Raw genomic sequence first — 27,831 nt, forward strand, 5'->3', positions numbered from 1 at the left:
CCGAATGACATGGCGTCCCTGATTTCCATAAAGAACTTCAAATTTTGATTCATCTGACCACAGAGCAGTTTTCCACTTTGCCACAGTCCATTTTAAATGAGTCTTGGCCCAGAGAAGACGTCTGCGCTTCTGGATCATGTTTAGATATGGCTTCTTCTTTGAACTATAGAGTTTTAGCTGGCAACGGCGGATGGCACGGTGAATTGTGTTCACAGATAATGTTCTCTGGAAATATTTCTGAGCCCATTTTGTGATTTCCAATATAGAAGCATGCCTGTATGTGATGCAGTGCCGTCTAAGGGCCCGAAGATCACGGGCACCCAGTATGGTTTTCCAGCCTTGACCCTTACACACAGAGATTCTTCCAGATTCTCTGAATCTTTTGATGATATTATGCACTGTAGATGATATGTTCAAACTCTTTGCAATTTTACACTGTCGAACTCCTTTCTGATATTGCTCCACTATTTGTCGGCGCAGAATTAGGGGGATTGGTGATCCTCTTCCCATCTTGACTTCTGAGAGCCGCTGCCACTCCAAGATGCTCTTTTTATACCCAGTCATGTTAATGACCTACTGCCAATTGACCTAATGAGTTGCAATTTGGTCCTCCAGCTGTTCCTTTTTTGTACCTTTAACTTTTCCAGCCTCTTATTGCCCCTGTCCCAACTTTTTTGAGATGCGTTGCTGTCATGAAATTTCAAATGAGCCAATATTTGGCATGAAATTTCAAAATGTCTCACTTTCGACATTTGATATGTTGTCTATGTTCTACTGTGAATACAATATCAGTTTTTGAGATTTGTAAATTATTGCATTCCGTTTTTATTTACAATTTGTACTTTGTCCCAACTTTTTTGGAATCGGGGTTGTATTATATATACACACACACACACACACACACACACACATTTTTTCCCTTCTTCATTGCAACCTGACGAGGATAAATTAATGACTGAATAAGAAAGAATGAGTGAAAAAATTATGTGTAAGGAAGAGTTTGTTTAATCATCCACTTCTTTACTTAAGTGTGCATCAGCATAACATTTTTCAGGGTGACAGACCCTGAAAAGGTCAGAGCCCTACAGATTTGGGGGGAGTACACTGACTAATGAAACTCATTTCTCACACAGACAGATTAATTACATAGAGGAGAACCACCTGTTGCATTGTAATATATTATAATTAAAGGAGACCTTACATTGGAAGCTTATATCATCATCTTCACACACTACTGTAGAAAGATTATATATAAATACTATTACAGGGTGGTGTAGTGGTTAGCACTGTCACCTCATAGCAAGAAGGTTCTGGGTTCGAGCCCAGCAGCCGGCGATGGCCTTTCTGTGCGGAGTTTGCATGTGCTCCCCGTGTCCGCATGGGTTTCCTCCGGGTGCTCCGGTTTCCCCCACAGTCCAAAGACATGCAGGTTAGGCTAATTTGTGGCTCTAAATTGACCGTAGGTGTGAATGTGAGTGTGAATGGTTGTCTGTGTCTATGTGTGTCAGCCCTGCGATGATCTGGCAACTTATCCAGGGTGTACCCCGCCTCTCGCCCGTAGTCAGCTGGGATAGGCTCCAGCTTGCCTGCAACCCTGTGGTTATGGATAACAGATGGGTGGATGGATGGATGGATGGATATACAGGGTGTTTCAAAAAAAATCTGATATTATTTGAGATGTAAATATCCCAGAAACTACATAGTCTAGGCAAATGAAACTGAACAGGCTTAATGTTGAGCAATATAAGATTTATTCCTCAAAATTTAAATGAGAAATTCAAAGTTATATGGATTCCATGAACGATTTCACAAATTTTCAATATGTGCGCCTAACCCTAACCCAGCCTTCCTCTTTGAACTTTTTGTGCCATGTCCAAATCTGCACTGCAGTTGGTGCATTTTTAGAGAATTCTCTCATAAATGCATGCTGCACAGTCTTGTTCGACTATCTTTGAGCGTACTTAACACACTAAAAGCCTTTTCTTTTCCAGTGAATGGCATTTCCATGGTTTTCCCCAAAGCGTTTTAGCGTGTCGGGCCCGATACGCTTGCTCTGCCTGCCGATATGCTTAGTCGCTTTAGTTAAAATCCGATATGCTTAGATTTATACCGATATGTTAAATTTCCTACCCACAAGTAACTAGATACATAGGAGAGCAAATAACAGAACCATTTACATATTGATTGATATTCGTGTTAAACAAGCGGTCTTTTTTTCCAATGTTTGTGTTGATTCTGTCAAAGTAATATGTCCGCGTGGTACCGTATGATGTAAACAAACTGTAATCTGTTGGCCATGTCAAGATCATGTGCTCAAACCGTCCAATAAAAACATCGAAAGAAAACGTCAGACATCCCGGGAGTTTCCGATTCATTATAAGCGATCTCACTGGCTGCCGATGTCGTTCCCCACCAGACGGACAAAGCCGACTGATTTTAATAAGCTAGGAGAAGACTCGCTGGACAAATTAATCCACATCAGCATGGATGACAGCGAGATGGACTCTGAGAGGGTTGGCCAACACTGAGCCAAGCAAAAGCCAAGGAGAATTAATCTGCTTTAAAGGAGTAGAAAACTTAATTCATTAGTTTGGGTTTGCAGAAAGATTATGTACTTATAAACACTCTCACGAAGTGAAGCTGTCCAAATGTGTCAAATACAGCATAATTTCAAATAATAATCATAAGCATTTTTAGCAGTGTGATGTCACTGGGATCCATTTAACAAAAGAAGGCTCTGGATTATTCTTTTGTTAAAGGCTCACAGTGACATCACACTGCCAAATACGCTTATCATTATTATTCGCAATTATGCTACATTTGACACTTAACAAATTCCCTTCATGAAATGTGTTTATAAGTACATAATCTTTCTGCAAACTTAAACTGTAGAAATTAAGTTTTCTTTTCCTTTAACTATACATGTTTTAATCTTAATCTAGTCCATTTAATAAAGTGCCAAAATTTAAACGTTATAATATGCAGTTGCCTTACTTTTCTTTTCAGTGCATCTTAGTTCTACATATATTATGGTAATTGCATCAGAAACATTCTAAATCATTACAGTTATAATAATACAGCAACTTATTTTAAGGTGGCAGGTCTTAGGTTCAGATCCCTTTGTGATCAACAGGAAGTCATGATGATCGATTCTCTTCATTGGATTACATAAGATGGAGCAAAACCACTGTTCATATTTTCATGCACATTTTTGTTACAACACTACTTGATCATAGGTAATTAAGGGATCCCCTTAGATTTTCAATCTATCATGTACCTCAGTAATCTATAACAAAACAGTTTAACTTGCATGTTGAACTTTAAGGTGAAATTTCAAATGTGTATACATCAGTACTATTTAGGTCAGAAATCATTGAAACACTGGTAAAATCTATCCTATAATCATGTATCTAAAACCTCTCAGAGACCCTGAAAATGCACCTGAGAGCTAGCCTGGCAAGCCAGACTAAATGTGAATATTTAGTCTGACCTCGATCCGTAGACATTTCCGACGGGGGTGGGAGGAACAAACCGCTGTCTTTCAAACTGTCTCTGTGCGTATAGGCCAACGCTCTGACCAATCAGCGCAACAGTGACTGTGACGTAGTCAGAGCGACAGAAAGCAGTGGGGGAGACCTTGAAATAAATAATTTTTCAAAATGCGTATTAATTAATAAACAAGTTCTAGATATTAAGAAGTTTGGAGATAATGACCACAAGTTTGGAGTCTGTACCACATACACTCATTTTTTTTTCCAAGTTTTTTTCAAGGGTTTGCTTAAACTGTTTTTGAGAGTTTTTATTTAGTGGTGTTTGGTAAAATAATTTCCCTTAAATTTAAAATAACGGGAAAATAAGAAACAATCAAAAAGTAATGTTTCAAAGCTGTTTATTAATTCTTCGTACTGCACAAACTAGCCCCATCCTTTTGGCTACGAGCGGAGCCAGCTGGTAGATCAGACTTTTGCCACAGCTGGTCGGCAAAACAGCGAAAACGTCCTTCTTGAAAAGGAATGAGCGGAGAGCCTCTTCCTGCTCATGTTTCAACGAAAACTCCAAGTCTAATTCTTCTAAAACTGATTCCAAAGCGGAGTCAAACGCGCGCTGTTCACTAGCCGTAGCCATCTTTCCTGCTGTGCTTTCTCCAGCGTCGCGCAGCTTTGTCGTCACTCCTGCGAAAGCCCGCCCAAAGAATCCAAACAAAAACCTTGCATTGTGATTGGCGGGCACGATTTGATGCCCGGGATGTTTTTGTTTACATGGTGCAAGGCTAGACCCATTCGCTAGGCAAAAATATTTTTGGCCGCTAGGCGGGTGGGTCTAGTTTACTAGGCTACCTGAGAGCATCTATTTTCAAAAAATTTTCCAGGGAAGCATGCCCCCGGACTCCCCTAGCTTCGCTTCGCGCCTTTGGCGCTTGCTTTCACACCATTGCCACTCAATTGTCTGTGTATTATCATGCCAGAATTTAGGGCTTTAATTTTTTTCTGGGGAAAACACTGCATTTCTATACCTAAAAAGATAAAAACAAAAAACTTTGACCTGTTCCCACACAGGCTGTTAAAATTTGAGGTCAATTGAATGAGAATTGGCAAAGTTATTAGATTGTGAATTTTTTTTTTTAAACGCCCTGTATATAGACACACATACACAAACCAGGACTCTGCCCCGATTCATATTTATGTAATAAAATAAGTATCTAATAACATCCATTCAGATTCTATACCGCTTATCCAATGCAGGTCACAGGTGAGCTGGAGCCAATCCCAGCTGACACTGGGCAAGAGGCAGGGTCAACCCTGCCCAGATCACCAGACAGACAGCATTTCACATTCACACCTATGGGCAATTTGACCTAATACACGTCTTTGGACTGTGAGAGGAAACCCACACAGACCTGAAAAGAACATGCAAACTCCACACAGAAAGGCCACAGTTGACTATGAGGTTTGAACCCAGAACCTTCTTGCTGTGAGGTGACCGTGCTAACCACTGCACCGCCCTATCTAATAACACTTATGGTGTAATAATCAAACAATAACAACAGTAGACAAACATAGCTTGTATTGCATGGTAACTGATTGGCAACAAAATATACACTTTTTGTAGAATACAAACCCTGAACCTACAGAGTCTCAGAAAGTTAGTAATCCATGATTCTTAAGGAAAACAAACAATAATAATGTGGGTCTGGACCTGTATCGGAGTTCTGAGTACCTGGTTCTGAGATGATGAGCATCACTCTCTGACTGATTACTAATTATTTCCCACTGTTCGAAGAGTTTTCTCTGATTATAAGTGCAACTTGTAAAACCAGTGACTGTGGTCTGAGGTAGTTTGTAAGGGTTACAAGATTGACAGGATAAATTGCAGGAAGTGTAATTCAAAAAAATACAATTTAGAATAGAATGCCTTTATTGTCGCTGCACAAATGTACAACAAAATTTAGTTCATCACAGGAGAACAAAGCTGCTGCATATGTACACGCCGCCACTCTTGGGCACTTTTTTTTTTTTTAATTTAACCTTTCTTTAACCAGGAAATGGTCCCATTGAGTTACAATAACTCTTCTTTCAGGGAGTCCTGGCCAAGATAGGCGGCTAAAAAGTTACATTACAATAAAACACATAAGACAAGACAAACCACAGCTACACCACATCTAAACAGACAAAAACAAAATCAATACTAACAGCCTATGTATACACAGACAACTAAAAAAAAGCACACGGCAAACAAATAATGAAATTAAAAACAATTGCAATGCTCAGTTAATGTTGCTTTTAAAAGGTCTTTGAAAGAATTAACGGGTGGGAGAATTTCAAGATTTAGAGTAGCTTGAAGTTCATTCCAAAGCTTTGGTGCATATGAAGAAAAGGCAGTTTTACCAAGTTCTGATCTTGTTTGTGGAGCATGTAAAAGTATTTTTCCTGATGACTTTGTCCGGTAAACACTATTATGAAAAGAAAGCAAATTAAAAATGTACAGGGGTAGTTTACCCATTAGGGCTTTAGCAATAAAAGTCAGTGCATGGATTCTCCTTCGGAGAGAGAGAGAGAGAAGACCATTGTACAGTTTCATAAAGAGTGCAGTGGTGAGTCCTGGCTGATACACCAGTGATGAAACGCAGGGCTGAATGGTACAACACATCCAGTTTTTTAAGTAAAAACAAACTGGAGTGCACTTCAGCCCAAGGCCATCCTATGTTAACCTAACTGCATGTCTTTGGAGTGTGGGGGAAACCGGAGCACCCGGAGGAAACCCACACAGACACGGGGAGAACATGCAAACTCCACACAGAAAGGCCCTCGTCGGCTGCTGGGCTCGAACCCAGGACCTTCTTGCTGTGAGGCGACAGTGCTAACCACTACACCACCGTGCTTTGACCAGGATATGAACAAATAAGTAAGAACATTGATTAGATTTTAACTGAAAAGACATCCTGTTGCTCTGCTGCATTTTGGCAAATGATTGAGTTACACTTGATATTCAAGTACAGCAATTGTACATTTCAATATATGTCTTGTCCCCTGTGTGGGGAAAGCACCTATGAATTTCTTCATTCTGAATACCCCAGTTGATTGGTTAATTATAGATTTCAAGTACGTATGTAAAAGTTGCCATTTCTCACATATTGCCATTTCATTCTCATCTCATTATCTCTAGCCGCTTTATCCTGTTCCACAGGGTCGCAGGCAAGCTGGAGCCTATCCCAGCTGACTACGGGCAAAAGGCGGGGTACACCCTGGACAAGTCGCCAGGTCATCACAGGGCTTTCATTCTTTTATTTAAAAAAAAAAGTCCAAGTCCAGTCACTGAAAACACCACTTCAGAGACAGTCAAGCAGCTATAGTATTTGACAAGTGCTCTGTGGTTGTTTATTGTTTCTCACAATTCTATCAACATAATATGCAAAAGCACTTGTCCTTATGGTGTCCAGGTCACTTCCCAATACACTCTCCAGACTGACAAAGTCAAAGGCATTTCTGTCTAAGCTGTTCACGAGAAACAGTTGTAAATTGTCCACTTTTGCCATCTGAAGCTCCTCAGCACACTGCGCTCGAAGCCCATCCAGAATCTCAGTTTCAGAGCAACACAAATCATCATAGGCCTGCAAATGGCAATCAGTCTTCGTCTGGACAAAGTGGTACTTTTTCTGTAACTTCTGAACAATTCTTGCGAGGTCAATATGATGTGGCTTCTTCCAGTCTGTCACAATAATCACATAGAAATCAAAATGATCCAACGTATCTTTCATCCTCTCCAAGGAGTTTTTCATCATGTTCTCTGTTCCTGACACAGCCCAAAATCTGACATTGGGGTAATGAGGACTTGTTGCTGGCATTTCAGCAAACAGTGAGCAAACGCCACTATTCTGCTGTCTCATTAAGGCATTCAGAAGAGTAGTTACTCCAGATCCTGTCTCCCCTAAAACAGCCACATCAAGCTGAAAGTGGCTTAGAGCCTCCAGTGTAGTTGTAAGTGTTTCAGTTCCATTTGCAACATCAAAACATTTGCAGAAAGTTCTTAGGTCCAGTATTTCCTTTTCAGTGGCTTTCCCACTTTGCAAAGCATGGCGCATAATCGTCCTGAAGCGTGAGAGAGAGACTAAAATGTTATCTTGATCTTGTGTGCCAGATCATTTTTAAAAGCCTTACAGATGCATTCATGATTATTTCTTAAATACAGTGGAAAAAAATACACATCACAAAAATACTCACCTTTCTTTCGTCCCATCTCCACTGAACAAACTTGCCAGGAAAAGAGGAAAAACTTCTCTTTTGAGTTCTGGAGCTTCTTTCTCAAAGGTGTCCTTAAGGTTCTGCATGTCGTACTTCTGTGTCTCATGGGCTGACACTAAGAAGATGTGAGGGTGCAGGTTTTTCTCTTCTACATATTTTAAACACTCATCTCTCATGACCATTAAAACACCAGTTTCAGTGAAGTCATATTTCCGACTCTGTGCACGCAAGTCGCGATCGACTTTTGTTCTAATAATATAAAAAGGCTTCTTTTGTTTATGTATTTCGTCAATCAGAAGCATGTTGTTTTCTCTAAATCGTTCAGAGATCACTACAAAAAACATGTCATAGAGGTTAAAGTTTATTGTCTTGACATAACTCTTTGATGTAAAAGAGGGTGTGCCCATCCCTGGAAGATCCCACAGTCTTGCATGGGGACAGTTGGGATATTGATACAGTGTAGGTTTCATTGTGGTCTCCACCACTCCTGTGGGTGCAGCTTCTTTAGCATCATGATCCAGTCCAAGGAGAGCATTAATGAGTGTAGATTTTCCTGAGCCAGAATCTCCAGTCACAGCAACATCCAACTTGAATCGAGCATACACTTTCAGAAAAGTCATAAACTGTTGAGGGATATTCTCTGGGCTTGAAGACTGGACTGCCTTGGTGATTTTGTTGATGTATTCCTCTGCGATCTTTTGCGGCATGCTAGATATTTTTGGGAACAAAATAAGGAATGTTTCGTTATTATGAATGATAGTTATTCCCATACCTGATAACCAGTTGGTTTATGGCTGATATACACTTGTTTGCCAGCAGATTAAAAATGTACCTAACTTGTTCTGACTGGTCATTTCATCTCATCTCATTATCTCTAGCTGCTTTATCCTGTTCTACAGGGTCGCAGGCAAGCTGGAGTCTATCCCAGCTGACTACGGGCGAAAGGCGGGGTACACCCTGGACAAGTCGCCAGGTCATCACAGGGCTGACACATAGACACAGACAACCATTCACACTCACATTCACACCTACGGTCAATTTAGAGTCACCAGTTAGCCTAACCTGCATGTCTTTGGACTGTGGGGGAAACCGGAGCACCCGGAGGAAACCCACGCGGACACGGGGAGAACGTGCAAACTCCGCACAGAAAGGCCCTCGCCGGCCACGGGGCTCGAACCCGGACCTTCTTGCTGTGAGGCGACAGTGCTAACCACTACACCACTGTGCCGCCGACTGGTCATTTCATGAGATTAAAATACCACACAAGTGGCACTTAGTATGTATGCGTATAGGCCAAATTACATCTTAACCCATTTGTTTTCTCTGCACAGTTTTTCAGCAGTCCTTATATTCCAGCCATCAGTAGAAAGAGAACTATTGCTGATGTTATTTACATGGTGGAGAATTCTCAGCACAGCACTGACACCAAAATGCAGTGTATCAGATACAGCATTGTTACTAGCTATTTATTAATTGAAGTTTGAAATGGTCCACAAGCCGAAGAGATCCAGCAAGCAGTAATGTTAACAATACACAAACAATCAACACAATACACCAACAACGTACAGTACTATGTGAAAGTCTTCAGCCTGAGCCACATAGACTGTGTTGCATGTGTGTGGCAATCGCAGAACATCTTGATTTCCATCTTGACACCCATATTAACAGGTTAGAGCAGCCACACAGCCTGTGTGAGATACACTTCTTAGGGGAGGTTTGAGCATTGCTGCAGCAGGGCATCATCTAGATTTTCTAGCCTTATACAATTTTTTTTTCTATCCACATTCACAAGATATGAGCAACCGCACACTCTGATTGGCTACTTTACTACTAGGCTATCAGTTGATATACTATTAGTAGAGAAAAACAAAATGGTGGAGCGTGTTGCTGAACCAACCGAGGATGAAATAAAAACTCTACTCGAAAACAACCCCCCCCACACACAAAAAAAATGGAATAAAAAGTATTTGATGGTAAGAAAAAAAAATTTTTTCCAAGAATTATAGCATTTTTCACAAATTGCTACTGTCATTTCACTGGTTTGTTTACATTCTAAGCAGAAATTATTTCGTCTGACATTTTGTGAAGCTTTTATTTATCGAATTTCCAAAAAATAAAAAATGATCCGTTTCTCAAAATCCAGCGAATGTGGATAGAATAAATCAATTATTCCACTTAATCTCGTTGTTTTCCAGTTCAGTCTATTTTTTTATTGTCTCTTTTACTACTAGAATTATTTTTACAGAGATTTCAGGGTTTTCTCCGATACAGTGTATCGTTCTCTTTCGTATGTTTCTTCTTTCTTTCATTCATTATACCAACACAAAGGCTGTACAATACTTCCTTTCTATTTAGAACAACTGTTGAAACAGGACTATTTTTTCTCATGTTATTTGCCATTTTCACTTCATTCTGACAGTCGTGTCTTAACAGTATTTATTGGTCACAAGCTGCATGAATACTGTGGCAGTGAATTATATGACCAATAAACACTGTTTAAGACATGACCATGAGAATGAAGTGAAAATGGTAAATAACATGAGAAAATGATCCTGTTTCAACAATTGTCCTAAATAGAAAGGAAGTATTGTACAGCCTTTGTATTGATATAATAAATAGAGAGACAGATAGAAAGGAAGGAAGAAGAAATATACAAAAGAGAAAGATACACTGTATAAGAGAAAAACTGAAATCTCCGTAAAAATAATTATAGCAGTAAAAGAACAGTTTTTAAAAAATGATCAGAGACTGGACTGGGAAAGGGGAAAAAAAGAACAATAACAGTGAAGGGGAGCACTATAAGATATGTAAGGAATGGGGGTAAAGTTGAGAAAATAAGAGGAGGTAATGAAAGAGGAAAAAAGTCAGGAGATCCTTTTCTTGGGGCAAGTTTGATCGGATACAACGGTTTAACACAAGCCAAATACACGCGATGCGAGTGGTAAGATGGCGGCCAGATGGCTTCACTCTGACGAGCTCTCCAGATTTTATATAGAGCTCAAGAACGGGAGGGATTAAGAGACGAGAGTTGTATGTTGGATATCAGAAATCTCCTTTGCTCATGCCACGATACACTTCCACAAACATGTGTTGTGAAGATCAGACTTTGATAGATCCCTGCTCGTTAAATAAAAGAGTGCCCACTCACACCTGATTGTCATCCCACTGATTGAAAACACCCGACTCTAATTTCACTTTCAAATTAACTGCTAATCCTAGAGGTTCACATACTTTTGCCACTCACAGATATGTAATATTGGATCATTTTAACTGGGTTCTCTTTATCTACTTTTAGGGCTTGTGTGAAAATCTGATGATGTTTTCGGTCATATTTATGCAGAAATATAGAACATTCTGAAAGGTTTACAAACTTTCAAGCACCACTGTAACTGATGATAAATGCAACAGGAAAAGTGCCACTCACCCGATATTTTCCATTTTGCCAGTTTAGACAGTCCCCTAGACTGAAACTGAAACTAAACGCCGATACTTTCAATACACCGCTAAGAGTATTATTATATAGCCTATTGCTATTTTATGTATGAACGATTCCTTTTTCAATATCGGTCTATAATCATTTGCCAACTGACTGCGCCCGAAATCGCTCACTCGTTCACTACTCCCTATCTAGTGAGCTCATTGGTAAAATGAAAAAAAAAAAAAAACGCTTCCAGACACTAATCCGTCGCGCTGGTATTTACGTCATTACTGTCGCACAATTAAAACGTCATATCAGTAAGCTGGTGGGTTTTCAAAATAATAAATACACGCATGTATTTTTGTGATAAATGCATATTATTCTGAGCGTATTTCTCACATTAATCAATACAAAGTAGCTGTATCTTTCACTTTTTGTAAATCAATGCTGAATACTTTCTCCTTTGCCGCTGTCTTTTATTAAATCAAATTTGAGACTTTTAATTTGACTGCTTTCAGCGAGACCGCTATGCATGATGGGATATGTTGCTTTGGTTCGTGACCATCGGTTGTACTCTAGAGTGCACCATATAGGGTGTAAATAATCCTCACTAAGGTTTCGGATAGCACTACAAAATGGCGTCCCCACTATATAATGCCCTATATAGTGCTCTGTATAGTGAGTAGGAAGCGATTTCGGACACAGAGTGAGGTTACTGAATCACCTCTGGACACTTCCGGATTTGTGACTGATGACGTTAAAGAGAAAACACCCTTCTGCTCCTCCCCTTGTAGACTCGTGCCGACGTCACTATATTATCCTTCAAGTTTTCAATATTGTTCACTGGATTGTGAAAAGAATGCAAAGATACACTACACTTATGACCAAAAGTTTGTGAACACCTGGCCACCGCACCCACGTGTTCTTTTTGAACATTCCATTCCAGATGTATCCCCTGAATTGCTGTTATAAATACCTCCACTCTTCTGGGAAGGCTGTCTACAAGGTTTTGGAATGTGGCTTTAGGAATTTCTGTCTTTTCAGCTATAAGTGCATTAGTGAGGTCTGGTCCTGATGTCAGGCACGGAGGCCTGGAGTTCAGTTTGTGTTCCAGTTCATCAAAAAGGTGTTCAGGGTCAGGGGTCGGTGCAGGCCACTCAGGTTCTTCCACATTAGCCTTGGCAAATCCTGTCTTGTGTACAGGGCATTGCCATCCTAGCATAATGCTGCATTCATGTGCTATGGGAATTATGGTAAATACCAAACGCCGACATGGAAAGCACATATGAACGCCCCCTCTTGTGGTATTTTCCACTGGGCAACTTGTAGAAAATTTTGATACACGAGTTGCCGAGATGAGATGAACTTTAACCTTTTCAACATGGCGGCGAGCGGTACAAGACACTTGAATGCTAAGCATTGTACGCTACTAAAGGTTTTTTTACTAGTACTAGTGGGTAGTTTTTGTTGTCTATGCAATGTTGCGTCATTAACAAGTGTAATATAATACGTTAGAAATCCGTTTCCTTTAAAAATGTGTTATGGTTTGTTTTTACCTATCCAGAGCAGACGCTATTGCTAACGATAGCTAACTAACTATTGCTAACTTGAATCTGGTCCACCATCTTTAATTTGTCAACAACAACAAAAGCATGTGAACACAACACACTGGTAAATGCCACTTCCCAACTGGAAAATATCATCTTCCCATAGCACATGAACGCAGCATAATGTTCGAGTCCCTTCATTCCAGTGCAGAGAAATTATAAAGCTACAGCATACAAAGACGAGCGGCACGGTAGTGTAGTGGTTAGCGCTGTCGCCTCACAGCAAGAAGGTCCGGGTTCGAGCCCCGTGGCCGGCGAGGGCCTTTCTGTGTGGAGTTTGCATGTTCTCCCCGTGTCCGCGTGGGTTTCCTCCGGGTGCTCCGGTTTCCCCCACAGTCCAAAGACATGCAGGTTAGGTTAACTGGCGACTCTAAATTGACCGTAGGTGTGAATGAGAGTGTGAATGGTTGTCTGTGTCTATGTGTCAGCCCTGCGATGACCTGGTGACTTGTCCAGGGTGTACCCCGCCTTTCGCCCGTAGTCAGCTGGGATAAGCTCCAGCTTGCCTGCAACCCTGTAGAACAGGATAAAGCGGCTAGAGATAATGAGAAGAGAGATGAGCATACAAAGACATCATTTACAACTGTGTGTTTCCAACTTTGTGGTGACCATTTGGGTAAGGCGCACACACATAGGTGTGATGTTCAGGTGTCCACATATTTCTGGCTATATACAGTATATGTCTAGGAGTCTATGGGGAGCCAAAAGTAAGTGTACATACACATTAAAAATAAACATAAATGTGACATACAAATATCAACTGTAATTGTAAATGTTAAATGTAGAAGCTACATATCAATCGTGTACTAAATGCCAATCTTCTCTGAGTTTTGTGTCGTTTGGAAAAGACAGAACCAGCAGGGTTGCCAGGGTTGCATTTTTTACAAATTGGGCTAATTTTGGATCAAGATTGCATCTGGAAAACGCAAGTCCATAGGTGGCATTTCTTGGGATGGTTTAAAAATAGTCTGTGGCCATCAACATCTTTTAAAGCAAATAAATTCAATTCAATCAAATTAATTTCTGCAAACATATTATATGGAAAACAAAGGGAATTTGTAAGAGAAGCCAATGGATCAATGGTGGACAGAACCATTTATGTTTTAAGATACTGTATATTGCAAAGATTGGTTCAGGGTGCTCTTTTGGGACCTAAATTTTATCATTACAGCTAGTAAATACTGAAATTAGTCATACATTGATCTCACACACACCCCTTCCACCTGCAACTGTGATCCAAAATTGGTGCTATTTACATTCGTGCTTGAAAGTTTGTGAACCCTTTAGAATTTTCTATATTTCTGCATAAATATAAACCAAAACATCATCAGATTTTCACACAAGTCCTAAAAGTAGATAGAGAACCCAGTTAAATGAATGAGACAAAAATATTATACTTGGTCATTTATTTATTAAGTAAAACGATCCAATATTACATATCTGTGAGTGGCAAAAGTATGTGAACCTCTAGGATTAGCAGTTAATTTGAAGGTGAAATTAGAGTCAGGTGTTTTCAGTCAATAGGATGACAATCAGGTGTGAGTGGGCACCCTGTTTTATTTAAAGAACAGGGATCTATCAAAGTCTGATCTTCACAACACATGTTTGTGGAAGTGTATCATGGCATGAACAAAGGAGATTTCTGAGGACCTCAGAAAAAGCGTTGTTGATGCTCATCAGGCTGGAAAAGGTTACAAAACCATCTCTAAAGAGTTTGGACTCCACCAATCCACAGTCAGACAGATTGTGTACAAATGGAGGAAATTCAGGACTATTGTTACCCTCCCCAGGAGTGGTCGACCAACAAAGATCACTTCAAGAGCAAGGCGTATAATAGTTGGCAAGGTCACAAAGGACCCCAGGGTAACTTCTAAGCAACTGAAGGCCTCTCTCACATTGGTTAATATTAATGTTCATGAATCCACCATCAGGAGAACACTGAACAACAATGGTGTGCATGGCAGGAGAAAGCCACTGCTCTCCAAAAAGAACATTGCTACTCATCTGCAGTTTGCTAAAGATCACGTGGACAAGCCAGAAGGCTATTGGAAAAATGTTTTGTGGACAGATGAGACCAAAATAGAACTTTTTGGTTTAAATGAGCAGCGTTATGTTTGGAGAAAGGAAAACACTGCATTCCAGCATAAGAACCTTATCCCATCTGTGAAACATGGTGGTGGTAGTATCATGGTTTGGGCCTGTTTTGCTGCATCTGGGCCAGGACAGCTTGCCATCATTGATGGAACAATAAATTCTGAATTATTCCAGCGAATTCTAAAGGAAAATGTCAGGACATCTGTCCATGAACTGAATCTCAAGAGACATTGGATCATGCAGCAAGACAACGACCCTAAGCACACAAGTCGTTCTACCAAAGAATGGTTAAAGAAGAATAAAGTTAATGTTTTGGAATGGCCAAGTTAAAGTCCTGACCTTAATCTAATCAAGATGTTGTGGAAGGACCTGAAGCGAGCAGTTCATGTGAGGAAACCCACCAACATCCCCGAGTTGAAGCTGTTCTGTACGGAGGAATGGGCTAAAATTCCTCCAAGCCGGTGTGCAGGACTGATCAACAGTTACCGGAAATGTTTAGTTGCAGTTATTGCTGCACAAGGGGGTCACACCAGATACTGAAAGCAAAGGTTCACATACTTTTGTCACTCACAGATATGTAATATTGGATCATTTTCCTCAATAAATAAATGACCGAGTATGATATTTTTGCCTCATTTGTTTAACTGGGTTCTCTTTATCTACTTTTAGGACTTGTGTGAAAATGTGATGATGTTTTAGGTCATATTTATGCAGAAATATAGAAAATTCTAAAGGGTTCACAAACTTTCAAGCACCACTGTAGCATAAGAATTGTGATTCTAGCAATCCTGCTGGTCCCCACCACACACACACACACACACACACACACACACACACACACACACACACACACATCAATGTTGCTAAACTCAGAGTGTGGGTAATTAGTATATATGTACATATACCTTCTGCATTTAGCATTTCCATACATTTAACATTTATTTTTATCATTTAGGGGTACAGCATGGTGGGTAGTGCTGCCAGCTCACAACTCCATGATCCCCAGTTTGATCCTGACCTAGGGTTCCTCTCTTTGTTTTTGAAGTTCTCCCTGAATTGGCACGGGTTTCCCTTTGAGTTCTCTGGTTTTCTCCAAATGTCCAAAATTCATGCATGTTGGTGGATTAGCTAAGCTGTTGCCTTAAGATGTGAGTGAATGTGTGTGTACATGGTCTTGCATCTCATCGTAGGTGAATTCTCCCATCTTGCACCCAGTGTTCCCAGCATAGGCTTTCTTGACAAGGATATTGAAGCACTTAAAGAAGATTTGAACTTTTAGCATTTGTATTTAATATTTACATGTATTTACATAATTTGTGTGTGGGGGGGGTGTTACACATTATGTATAGCAAAACTTTGAAAATTAATTTTTATAAATGAACTTGTATAAGTTTGAAATATGGAGTGTTATTTTTCCATATGTAATGGTTATGAACTATATTTGAACTTCACTATGTAAAAGAACAATTATTTGTTAATTATATTCATTGGCACAACCAATAGAGTAGGAATAGTCAAATGACATAACTGAACATTATTCATTTGACAATCAACTGGCAATGGCCATAAAGAATATAAAATCTGCATATTAAATAAACCAACTGAAATACATATATAATAAACCCCATTAGCACATTTTACATGCTTAAAACTCGTATTAAATCTGAAAAAAAAATCATGGATATTATTTATTCATGAAAATACATTTACAGTTTCATGGGCATGCACATGAATTTCAAAAATGTATTGCAATATATTCCACTTCATGAGAAGTAAGTCCATTATTCCATACTTCTATATGCAGTTTTATTTGTTCTTATTCAGCTTTCTACTATTTTATTTCATACTAGAGTCTAAAAGGCATAATATTTCTCTGCAGTCATAATGGAGGTGGCTGGTGTGGTTGTCTGGAGGACTAATAGCTGTTCAGAATCTCATTGATCCATGGAAGCAGAGCACACACTTTAGTGTAGACACCAGGATAATTAGGTTGAGCACAGCCATAACCCCAAGATACAATACCCTGTAGCACATTGTTACACACCAGAGGACCTCCAGAGTCACCCTGAGAGAAACATGGAGAGTCAGAGTGAGTGAAAGAAGATTTTCTGCATTGTTGAATTGTTACTAATATCATAAAGATTTTTTTAAATACCATAACAGTTAAGCATTTGAATTTTCAAACTATTTACAAACGATCGATAATGGCATGTGTGTAATGATTTTTATTTTAGGGCTAAAGATATAAGGACTATAATACACACAATGCAAATATTTCCTGTGCTGGAAATGCCACAGTAATAATGTGTAACAGTGTCATTGTAGATATGTAAATTCATACACTGCCCAGCCAAAAAAAAAAAAGTCACACACTAATATTTTGTTGGACCGTCTTTAGCTTTGATTATGGCACGCATTCGCTGTGGCATTGTTTCAGCAACCTTATGCAACATCACAACATTTATTTCCATCCAGAGTTGCATTAATTTTTCACTGAGATCTTCTCTTGATGATGGGGAAAGTCTAGTCACTCTGTAAAGTCTTCTCCAGCCCATCCCAAAAACTTTTAATAGGGTTAAGGTCAGGACTCTGTGGTATTTGAGCCCTAATTTTATGCCCGTACCATTAGGAAAGAAAAATCCATTGATGTGATAACCCGGTCATTCAGTACATTCAGGTTGTTTGCTGACTTCATTTTATTGTCACACAATGTTGCTGAGCCTCGACCTGACCAATTGAAGCAACCCCAGATCATCACACTGCCTCCAGAGGCTTGTACATTGGCCACTGTGCATTATGGGGTACATTGCTTCGTGTACTTCCCTTCTTACCCTGGTGCACCCATCACTCTGGAACAGGGTATATCTGGACTCATCAGACCCCATGACCTTTTTCCATTGCTCCAGAGCCTCACTAACAAATGGTTTTCTTATGGCCACACAGCTGTTTAGTCCCAATCCTATGACTTCTCTTGATATTGTGTGTGTGGAAATGATCTTACTTTCACAATTAAACTTAGCTGTGAGTTCTGTTGTCGATTGATTATTTATTTATTTATTTATTTATTTATTTAAACGATTTGATTTTAAGTGTCCAAGCATTTAAGTGATCTCTGAACATGGTCAGTCAAGAGCAACATTTCTCCCGCAAAGTTAACGGTTCACTACTGTCCTTCCAGATTTTAATAATACATTGCACAGTTCCATTGCTCCAGAGTCCAATCTTTATGTTCACTAACAAATTGAAGCCTTTTACTTTCACTATTAAGCATAGTTGTGAGATATATTGTTGCTTTATTTCAATTCAAATTCGCTAAGTGTTTAAGTGATCTCTGATCATGGTCAGTCAAGATTTTTCTCTGACCACATCTCTTCTATGAATCTGATGGTTCACCACTATCTTTCCAGGTTTTAGTAATGTGTTTGTCAGTTCTTAACCCAATTCCAGTAATTTCAGCAATCTCCTTAATTGTATTTTTTACTTGATACAGGCCAAATAATTTGACCCTTCTGAAACAGTAACATCTTTTCCACAATCACTAGATATGCCACCATGGTTGTTAAAGAAATGAGAAGCTACTGACTGCATCAGTTAGGGTTAAAGGGATTGTTGCCAGTTGAAACATATTAATCACTGCAGCATTTATCAAATTAAAGTCTATTTCTTTGCTTATTTCTCGGATCAAATACAAAATCTTGCTTTTAACCTATAAAGCTCTTCATGGTTTCACCCCTTCCTATCTCTGTGAGCTAATTTATTTGTGCTGTCCCTCCTGCTCCCTCAGATCTTCTGTCTGTGGACTTCTGACTGTCCCACGTTTTAAACTGGCATCTATGGTGGCAGATCATTCAATGTTGCTGCTCCTAAACTTTGGAACTCGTTACCACAATCGCTTTGTGACTGTTCCACTCTCTCTTCCTTCAAAGCTAACTTGAAAACTTTTCTCTTTACCTCACAGTACTCTTCCTAGTGTGACCTTTTTTTTGGTAACTCCTGTGTAAAGTGTCCTTGGGTTTGTGAAAGGCGCTATATAAATTGAAATTATTATTATCTCATCTCATCTCATTATCTCTAGCCGCTTTATCCTGTTCTACAGGGTCGCAGGCAAGCTGGAGCCTATCCCAGCTGACTACGGGCGAAAGGCGGGGTACACCCTGGACAAGTCGCCAGGTCATCACAGGGCTGACACATAGACACAGACAACCATTCACACTCACATTCACACCTACGGTCAATTTAGAGTCACCAGTTAACCTAACCTGCATGTCTTTGGACTGTGGGGGAAACCGGAGCACCCGGAGGAAACCCACGCAGACACGGGGAGAACATGCAAACTCCACACAGAAAGGCCCTCGCCTGCCACGGGGCTCGAACCCGGACCTTCTTGCTGTGAGGCGACAGCGCTAACCACTACACCACCGTGCCGCCCATTATTATTATTATTATTTAAATCCAAATAATTTTTTTTACCAGGCAGTGTGTAATACATGATAATATAATACTTTATATTATATATAAAATATAAGAATACGTGGCACACCTGACAGGCATCCTTGCCTCCCTCCAGATAACCAGCACACACCATGTTGTTTGTTATCTGTCCTGGATATGAGTTCTCACACACTTCTTGAGAGACAATAGGAATCCTTACACACTGGAGTTGGAATGGGTTGAACACTTAAAAACAGGAAAAATGAAAAGTTAGATTGCCTTAGAAATGTGACAAATCAATCTTTTAACAAAAATGCATCATAATTTGTTTGCAAACACCATAATGTCTGTGGTTATAACCTTCACTACTTCTGTCTTTGGGTGTACGTGAGAATAATGTACTACACTTGAAGTTAAAAAGAAAACAACATGGAAAATGTGGCAGGGTATTTGCGAATCATTGTTATTGTGTTTGACGCATTTTATACAAAGATGGACATGAAAATAAATTCAATGAAAAAAGCAATATTGATAGCATGCCTTTTTATTTCCTCATTTGGACTGACCTGAGTCTGAATAGATGTTACCCCAGCCGGACACCGTACACATTTCTCCTGGAGTGGGGCATGTTGTGGGCAGAGCTACAGGTTTCACAAACTCATTTACCGTTACAGGATGGGCTAACTTCAACAGCATGATGTCGTAGTCCAGCGTCTGGTAGTCATAGCTCTGGTGCCAGTAGATGGCATCCACAGCCATGTACTGCTCTGTGCCTTCATACTCCCAGATGTGGTGCTCACCCAGGATAACTATCTGACTGTAAGGACTGAGGTGACAGAAATAAAGCACATACTGTATGTACATTTAGAGCAATAGACAAATTGTAAACCAGAAGAATTTAGAAGCAAAAGTCCTAGCAGCAAATGGGTATAGTTAAAAAAAATGTTTGTGAATGGAATGGATCTTTAATACTAACTCCATCCAGCAGTGAGCAGCAGAGACGACCCACTGATCATTGATGAGGGAACCACCACAGTAATGATATCCGATGTTCAAAGTGACCTGCCAGGGCTGAGAGTGAGGCGTACACTCATAACCACCAACTATCTTATCATCCAGTGGTGCTGCCGCTGAGACACACATGTATATAAAAATAATGAAGTGGAATCATTTAACCCCTTGTACCAAAAGGCACAAGAAGGTGGAATAAATATATTAGGCCAGAGTAAAGCAGGAAATGGTTTTTACTATTTAAACCAAAGTAGGACAAAATATCTGACCAAAAAAAAAAAAAAATCCCTTCATGTGCTGAAATGTATATCGGAAACCAGATTATATTCTTCCTTACCTGCAGCACTCAGAAGCGCTAACAGTAAGATCATCATGCTGCCTACTGTATTCACCTGTCTGGACACAATATGGTCAGCTGTGCTGCATTTATAGCAGTGTGGTTATCACATTGTAGCATATGTGCAGAAGGACACAGGTTATCTCTCTCTCTCTCTCTCTCTCTCTCTCTCTCTCTCTCTCTCTCTCCATCTCTCCCTCCCTCTCTCCCTCCCTCTTACATACACATTGAATTTTCACACTTTGCTAATGTGATCAAGCATTATATACTCATTGTATGCTCTAACACTTAGGTGAACTGTGACAGGTTTCCCAAAAGCCTCTTAATGCTAAGACCATCTTAACTAGGAGAGAGAGTGTTCATTGTGCTGCTTGCTCTACCATTTAACGATGATCTTTGTGCTACGATGCTTTTGGGAAACTTGGCACTGAACATTTGTTCAAATGTGATGCTGAATTAACAAATACATATAACATGTTTGACCAGTATCTGAAAAGAAATGATATCTGTGTTTCAAACATATGGCAGATAGTGAGATTTATTTGTATGAGTCAATGTTTTCTGCAGTTTGTGGCGAATAAGTCCTTCTCCGCTCAGCTCAACAGATTTGGATATCTTTGCTCGAGAGAGGTATAGCAGCTTAGATAAACCATGTTCTTTCACATTCTCATTTTAGCATTCTTATGGAAACTTGATCTTTATTTACAAAAGAAAAGTGCTTCAGGGTCCTTGAATCTTGTTTGCTCTTCAAACCCAATCATATATTGCTCTTTGGAAGTGTCAAGATCATTATAGCATGTGGTTGTTTTCACACAGCACCTGACATTAAATATAGGGCAGCTTCGAATATGTATTAAAGGTATCCATGAAATAAACTTAAGACGCTTAAAGTTGACACAAGTGTTCCTATGGTCCTGTATGGGTTTAAGCTATAAATCAGAAAAGATCATTTGGACATTCATTTATATTTTACTTACATGTAGCTATTTAAAGTAATCCCTTATCATGTCAAACCTTCAGAGAAGTTAACCATTGAACAATTTCAGTGGCTTTGAGCCATGTGTGTGTGTGTGTGTGTGTGTGTGTGTGTGTCTGGGCTAAAGCTGATATATATATGAAGTTATGCGATACTCTGGCTGCTGAAGCACTCAACATGATCTTGATCATTCTGCTGGCACTAGTAGGAGCTGCTGGTAAAGAAATTAACATTTTACCTCTTCTGTTGTGTTATTAACAGACATTTAGAAGTACTGGTATGCTTAACATTATTAAGCATATGATTTTGAAAATGATTTCCCCCCTTTTTCTTTCACTGTAATGCATTTTATTATGATGTAAATAGAATTAAACTGTGCATTTGTGTTTTACTATTAAGAATAGTGTCTGTAGTATCAGTCAAAAGTCAGAAAGAGAACTTGTGATAGGATAATGAGCTGTGAAAACCCATCAGAGAAATAATATCAAAGATTTGACAATGGGCATGGAGGCATTTCAACTATTGTGTAACTTCATTGTGTGTGTGTGTGTGTGTGTTTCTTTGGTGTGATTGCAGCGGCAGTACCCAAGGGTGAAGAAAGAATCGTCGGAGGCTCTGAGTGTGCTCCTCACTCACAGCCATGGATGGTGTCTCTCCACTACGGCTACCACTTCTGTGGAGGAGTGCTCATCAATGAACAGTGGGTGCTCTCTACTGCCCAGTGCTGGTACAAGTAAGTATTACACAAATGGAAAGTATCATTTCTTTACCACTGAATCACCTCTGAAACAAGAGATAACTGTATATTTTGTTCAAAATAACTTCAGTACATCTCATTGTTTTCTGACATAACAATCCCAAACTGTGTGAAACTGAAGAAAGAAATGGCCTTGAGAACTTCTGTTTATTTCAAGATTCACAATTCAAGACATTTGTCACATGCATAATTGTACATGTACAACAGCAGTGAAATTACATTGCAACAACTGCAAAAGCTGCACAAATAGCAAAGTAAATATCTATCTATCTATCTATCTATCTATCTATCTATCTATCTATCTATCTATCTATCTATCTATCTATCTATCTATATATATATATATATATATATATACACACACACATACACACAGAGGTGGACAAAGTACCCAACTTCATTACGTAAGTCAAAGTACAGATCCCACTGGTCAAATGTTACTCCGATACAAGTGAAAGTTATACAGTCAAATTTATACTTAAGTTAAAGTACTGAAGTACTTGCTTTTTAAAATACTTAAGTATTAAAAGTACATTTTCTGTCAACGCATCGTTGTATTATTGCCACAACGCTTACAAAACCTAATGCCGTTACCAAAGACAGAAATGTGAATTCACAAAATGAACGCATGCTGTGCCATCATGGTGGTTTAACGTTAAGCTAGCTAGTCAGTGAAACTCCACCTGGCATGCTAGCAAACGCTTTTCAAACTCAAAATCATATTGGGTAGCTAATGTTACTAGAAAAGAACGATTTCTACATTCTGTTTATTTGGCAAGATTATGCTAAAACATATTTCTGAAAGGACTTCAGATAAGTTAGTTATTCATGTTAGCGTAACTCCAATTTTACATGCTAACTTCAGTGTCCAAGTTAACTAGCTATGTGTAAACGTTAGCCGTGGACAAGGCGATGGCAACTTGGCGGGCAAATCCATAGAAAGTCATTTGACAAACCAGACTGCATAGCTATTGCAATGTTACCGCTAGCTCTAAAAGCACAGACAACTTCGTTGCAAGCTTTCTCTTGGAATAAAATGTGTACCGATCTCAATATGCTTCTGCAGGTTGGACGGCGAGTTTTTGTAGGCTGATGTGATTCGTTTTCAGCAAACAAAGCAAACATTTCAAATGAAACGAATCTTTAATCCTTTCAGAAAACTGAAACATGGGTTCATGGGCCATGGGTGCATGCATTCCCCAGAAGAACCGCCTCCTTCCATTTTGCCATCAACTGATTGTGTTCAAATAACACTGCTGAGAAATCATTGAACTTGATTTTATCCAGTCTATGGATGTGACGTGACCCTAGTGATTACTGATAGACTGTCTCAGTGTCACCTGCGAAAAAAAACACTCATGTTTTAGGAAAGAAAAGAAAAAAACATCCACTTTCAAAGCTGCTTCATAGTAACGAGTAACGAGGACCTTGACAGAAATGTAGTGGAGTAAAAAGTATGATATTTGTCTTTCAAATGTAGTGAAGTTAAAGTCATAAGTTTCCAAAAAATAATACTCAAGTAAAGTACAGATACTCAAAAAGTGTACTTAAGTACAGTACTCAAGTAAATGTACTTTGTTACTGTTTACCTCTGTGTGTGTGTGTGTGTGTGTGTATATATATATATATATATATATATATATATATATATATATATATATATATATATATATATATATATAAAATAAAATTACACACATACAGAAATAAACAATTTGCAAGTGTATAAACAGTTGACATTGTAAAGGTGTTGAGCTGCAAAAAGATGCAGTGTGTAAAATAGGTGCAGGCTTACATTACATTATTACATTTTTAAATTTATATAGCGCTATACAGTATATGTACACTCTAGCACTTTACAATAAAAAAATGCAAACAATAATTGTACTTCAAGTCTAAAATCACGACATAATAAAAATAAATTTTAAAAAATCATTAAAATTCAATCAACAAGTCAGAATCAAAGAAGCATAAGCTATTTTAAATAGGATGGTTTTCAATTGTTTCTTGAAATTGCTCATGTTTGCACATAGGTTTATAAGTGTTTATCGTCCTTATGGCCTGAGGACGAAGCTCCTTCTGAGCCTGTCAGTCCTGGAGTGCTTCATATATTAGGCTCCAGGACATCCTGCAAAAGTTAAATGATTTCACTTAACACTGTAAATAGGGGCATTACTATCCTTGAACAGGACTGTATAATGAGTTAATAATCAGATGAATAATTGTGTACATGCAACGGTAGTTCTTTTTGTTAACACAGTCTTGGCCATCCATATATTATATGTTTTTGTGAGAAAACACATCCTAGGATGTGCTGGAATGCATTATCAGTGAGGTGAGGTTCCCTCAGGTAATCAGATCTTCAAGCATCAGACACCCTCGCTCAGGTGACCCAGGTGGGGTTGATCAGACGCCAGCCTGTATCCCAGCAGCATTTAACTGCACATTAGTCACCCTGATTCATAGCCATCTAGGCTACATCCACACGACAACAGCAACGAGATGTTATTTAAAAAAATATCGCGTCCACATGGGCAACGATCAGTAAAATATCAGGTCCATATGGCAACGCAACGCTTGCTGAAAACGATGCAATACACATGCCACACCTCTAGGGGCGCTGTAAGACGGTCCCTTCGGAGACACCAGAACAATAGAAGAAGTAAGGACGCATGCGCATAAACTATTATGCGCGAGACTTCATATTAGCCACAAAGTCAGAAAAATCTGTTCGTAAAATTACATTATAATGACCAAATACAATGAAAAGTATTTTTCCAGTCTCACCTGTGAAAGGTAATCCCATGTGATCTCGTTTGGACGGTAAACCTGTTGGTACAGTTAAACGCAGCATATGAATGAGGCATCTTTATTCTCCGCTTTGACCCATCCAATATGGCGGCGAGGATGATGTATGATTCTACGTGGAAGGCGGCGTCTTTAATGGTCCGGAATAAATTGAATGCTACACGTTGATGGATTAATTTGTTCTTCTACGCCCTTTTTGAGGAATGTATTGTAGGACTTAAACCAACATCTGAAGAGGTGAGATCGCTCCTTTTTTTCCCTATTTTTGCTGGCGGGATTGACTCTCACACTCTCTCTCTCTCTCTCTCTCTCTTTGCACCATTACACAATAAATATTCACAGTGAAAATATTTTGTAAGCGCGTTTCATGAACCAAGTTATAGGATTTGTTGACAACTCGCATCGAGTTCGTTACACTTCTACCCGGCGTGAAGCACTCACAGTCATGTGGTTGTGACATCATCGTAAACAAATCCGTTCTACTCCTCCAGACGACTTCACAACGGCAACGTTGCCAGATCTTTCCACTCTGGAACCCGTTCTCAAAAGATTGCGTTGTGGGGCACCCAAAACGCCGGTGCCGTGTGGACGACAGGCCGAAACAATAAACAATTGTATCGGATTCACCTGAATCCGTTGCCATGTGGACAGGGCCCTAGAGGCTCTGTGTTCTTCTCATGGCACTGTCAACTCTATCACTGACGGTTATTCTGAGGTCTTTCATAGAGTCACTGTTAGGCTTATCATGACTTATCTGCAGTTATTGTGAATGACAAAGACTATCTGAGCTATCTAAAATTTCAGAGCCAATAGCTTGCTCTTAAAATATAATTGCTGAACAAGTGTTTTGGCTATTTTAATAGCTTGCACATACTGCTTAAATGGTTTAATAGGTGTATTTGTGTTATGCATAAGGCCTTTATCAGGTGTTTGTTGCTGTTGTTGATTTAAACTTAAACTTTTGTAGTCGTCATTTTTATGTGTTCAAGTAATTTGCTTGCATATGGAGGCTCCAGGATCTGAATTTGACATGCATCTTTTTCTTTATCCTCATTTCCCCAAAGTCCCTACAGCATGCAGCTCATTTTGGGAGATCACGATGTGCGTGTGTTTGAGGGAACTGAGCAGCTTCTGAAGACAAAAAATATTATCTGGCACCCCAAGCAAGTGTTTTTTTTTTTTCTTTAGCAACAAATTCTTGGTCAGATCTACTACTTGTTATTACTATGTTATATATCACAAAGAAATTATAAGAATGAAACAGATACAGTACATGTCTAAAATTGTCCCTTATCATGTCTTGTCACTAGCTATGACTACAAGACTCTGGACTATGATATTATGCTAATTAAGCTGTTCCACCCAGTGAAAGTGACTAATGCGGTGCGGCCAATATCTCTGCCAACTAGCTGTCCCTATGAGGGACTGACCTGTACTGTCGCTGGCTGGGGATCTCTCTATGCTGATAGCTGTAAGATCATGCACATTCACACAATTCTAAATGTGGCTAGAAGTACTTGATAAATAATATTAAAATCACATGTCCTTTTTTTTTCCAAATCAATATCTGGGGAAAAAAATACTTTAAAAAATCACATATCCCATTATACGGTAAGCTGGTTTGAAAGAGTATAACACCAATATTGATATACTGGATGTAATAGAGACATTGTGCATTTTATTCCCTCAAATATATTTTTAATTAATTAGCAATATTGCCTCTTATGTTAAGGGATAATTTATTGTGGGGATGACCACTCTATGTGCATGTCTTTAGGAAGAAATTTATAGTGTCTGTACATATGACCAAGCAGCCTGCATTTTCCCTTTTGTCTCCCAACAGTATTTATGCCATTTCGTCTTCAGTGTGCTGATATCCCAATTGTGGGTGAGCAGGAGTGTGAGAAGTCTTATCCTGGTATGCTGACTCGCAGAATGTTGTGTGCTGGGTTAAAGGAGGGTGGCAAGGATGCCTGCTCTGTACGTAATTGCAGTCTTTCTTCAGTATAAAAATGCACCTTCATTAAGCTGATGTCAGACTTCACAAGACACCGATTTACTTTATGGATCGACTGTATGTCACGTTAGAATCAGAATACTGAAGCCATATTTGTTCACATCTACACATGATTGAATGAGAATAAAATTGAATGTGATCTTGGATGTCTTTGGCAGAGAGATGCAGGCAGTCCACTGGTGTGCTTTGAAGAGGTGCATGGACTGGTGTCTTGGGGTCAAGGCTGTGCCCTACCAGGCTACCCCGGTGTCTATGTCAAAGTGTGTGAGTTCCTCTACTGGATCAAAGACGTCATGGCGGCAAACCCTTAGAGATTGTTTTTGTTTTCCAACTGCTTTTGGTTCTCACACTCTTTATTTCATTGTCCAGCTGTTACTCTTTTTCACCCATGTGTCATCCTGTATGAATTTGGGAATTCTCTGCTATGCTGCTGGGGTTTTTTTCTGTTCTGCTTCCACTCAATCATCAGAAAAAGTGATGTGATAGAATTGGGATGCATGAATAAAAACACCCCTGCTGTGACAGTGACTTCAGTTTTTAACACGTATCTAACTCCTAACTGACTTTAGTACATGCGTGTACAGTAAGCAATTGCTATCAAACTGGATATAGAAAAAAATGCATATAGTTATATTT

The 27,831-nt window shown here is 39.3% G+C and overlaps 3 protein-coding genes across 4 annotated transcripts in view; 1 reads left to right on the forward strand and 2 right to left on the reverse strand.

Moving 5' to 3' along the window:
- The window catches only part of irgq1 (immunity-related GTPase family, q1), a 49,196-nt gene extending 37,828 nt beyond the window's left edge, over nucleotides 1-11,368 (reverse strand). The window contains exons 1-3 of one of the 2 annotated variants that reach the window (XM_060922133.1): nucleotides 11,164-11,368; nucleotides 7,719-8,447; nucleotides 5,398-7,586 (exon numbers count right to left, since the gene is read on the reverse strand). In XM_060922133.1, the coding sequence (XP_060778116.1) occupies nucleotides 6,845-7,586; nucleotides 7,719-8,447; nucleotides 11,164-11,177 (1,485 nt within the window). In that variant the 5' untranslated portion in view covers nucleotides 11,178-11,368 and the 3' untranslated portion in view covers nucleotides 5,398-6,844. Of the gene's footprint in view, nucleotides 1-5,397; nucleotides 7,587-7,718; nucleotides 8,448-11,163 lie in introns of those variants that run through there. The other variant, XR_009654749.1, reaches the window with a different exon arrangement.
- Nucleotides 11,369-16,773: 5,405 nt separating this feature from the next.
- Nucleotides 16,774-20,674, reverse strand: LOC132886918 (trypsin-2-like). Its single transcript, XM_060922137.1, has 5 exons — nucleotides 20,638-20,674; nucleotides 20,266-20,419; nucleotides 19,856-20,115; nucleotides 19,399-19,535; nucleotides 16,774-16,923 (listed from the first exon to the last, which is right to left on the reverse strand). Exons 1-5 carry the CDS (start codon nucleotides 20,672-20,674, stop codon nucleotides 16,774-16,776), a joined length of 738 nt encoding a protein of 245 aa, XP_060778120.1.
- Nucleotides 20,675-21,790: 1,116 nt separating this feature from the next.
- LOC132886073 (trypsin-like) lies at nucleotides 21,791-27,506 on the forward strand. The gene is made up of 6 exons (XM_060920624.1): nucleotides 21,791-21,830; nucleotides 22,190-22,346; nucleotides 26,243-26,341; nucleotides 26,489-26,649; nucleotides 27,022-27,158; nucleotides 27,354-27,506. Exons 1-6 carry the CDS (start codon nucleotides 21,791-21,793, stop codon nucleotides 27,504-27,506), a joined length of 747 nt encoding a protein of 248 aa, XP_060776607.1.
- Nucleotides 27,507-27,831: the final 325 nt, after the last annotated feature.

This window comes from Neoarius graeffei, chromosome 5 (genome assembly GCF_027579695.1).
Source record: "Neoarius graeffei isolate fNeoGra1 chromosome 5, fNeoGra1.pri, whole genome shotgun sequence".
Lineage (NCBI taxonomy): Eukaryota > Metazoa > Chordata > Actinopteri > Siluriformes > Ariidae > Neoarius > Neoarius graeffei.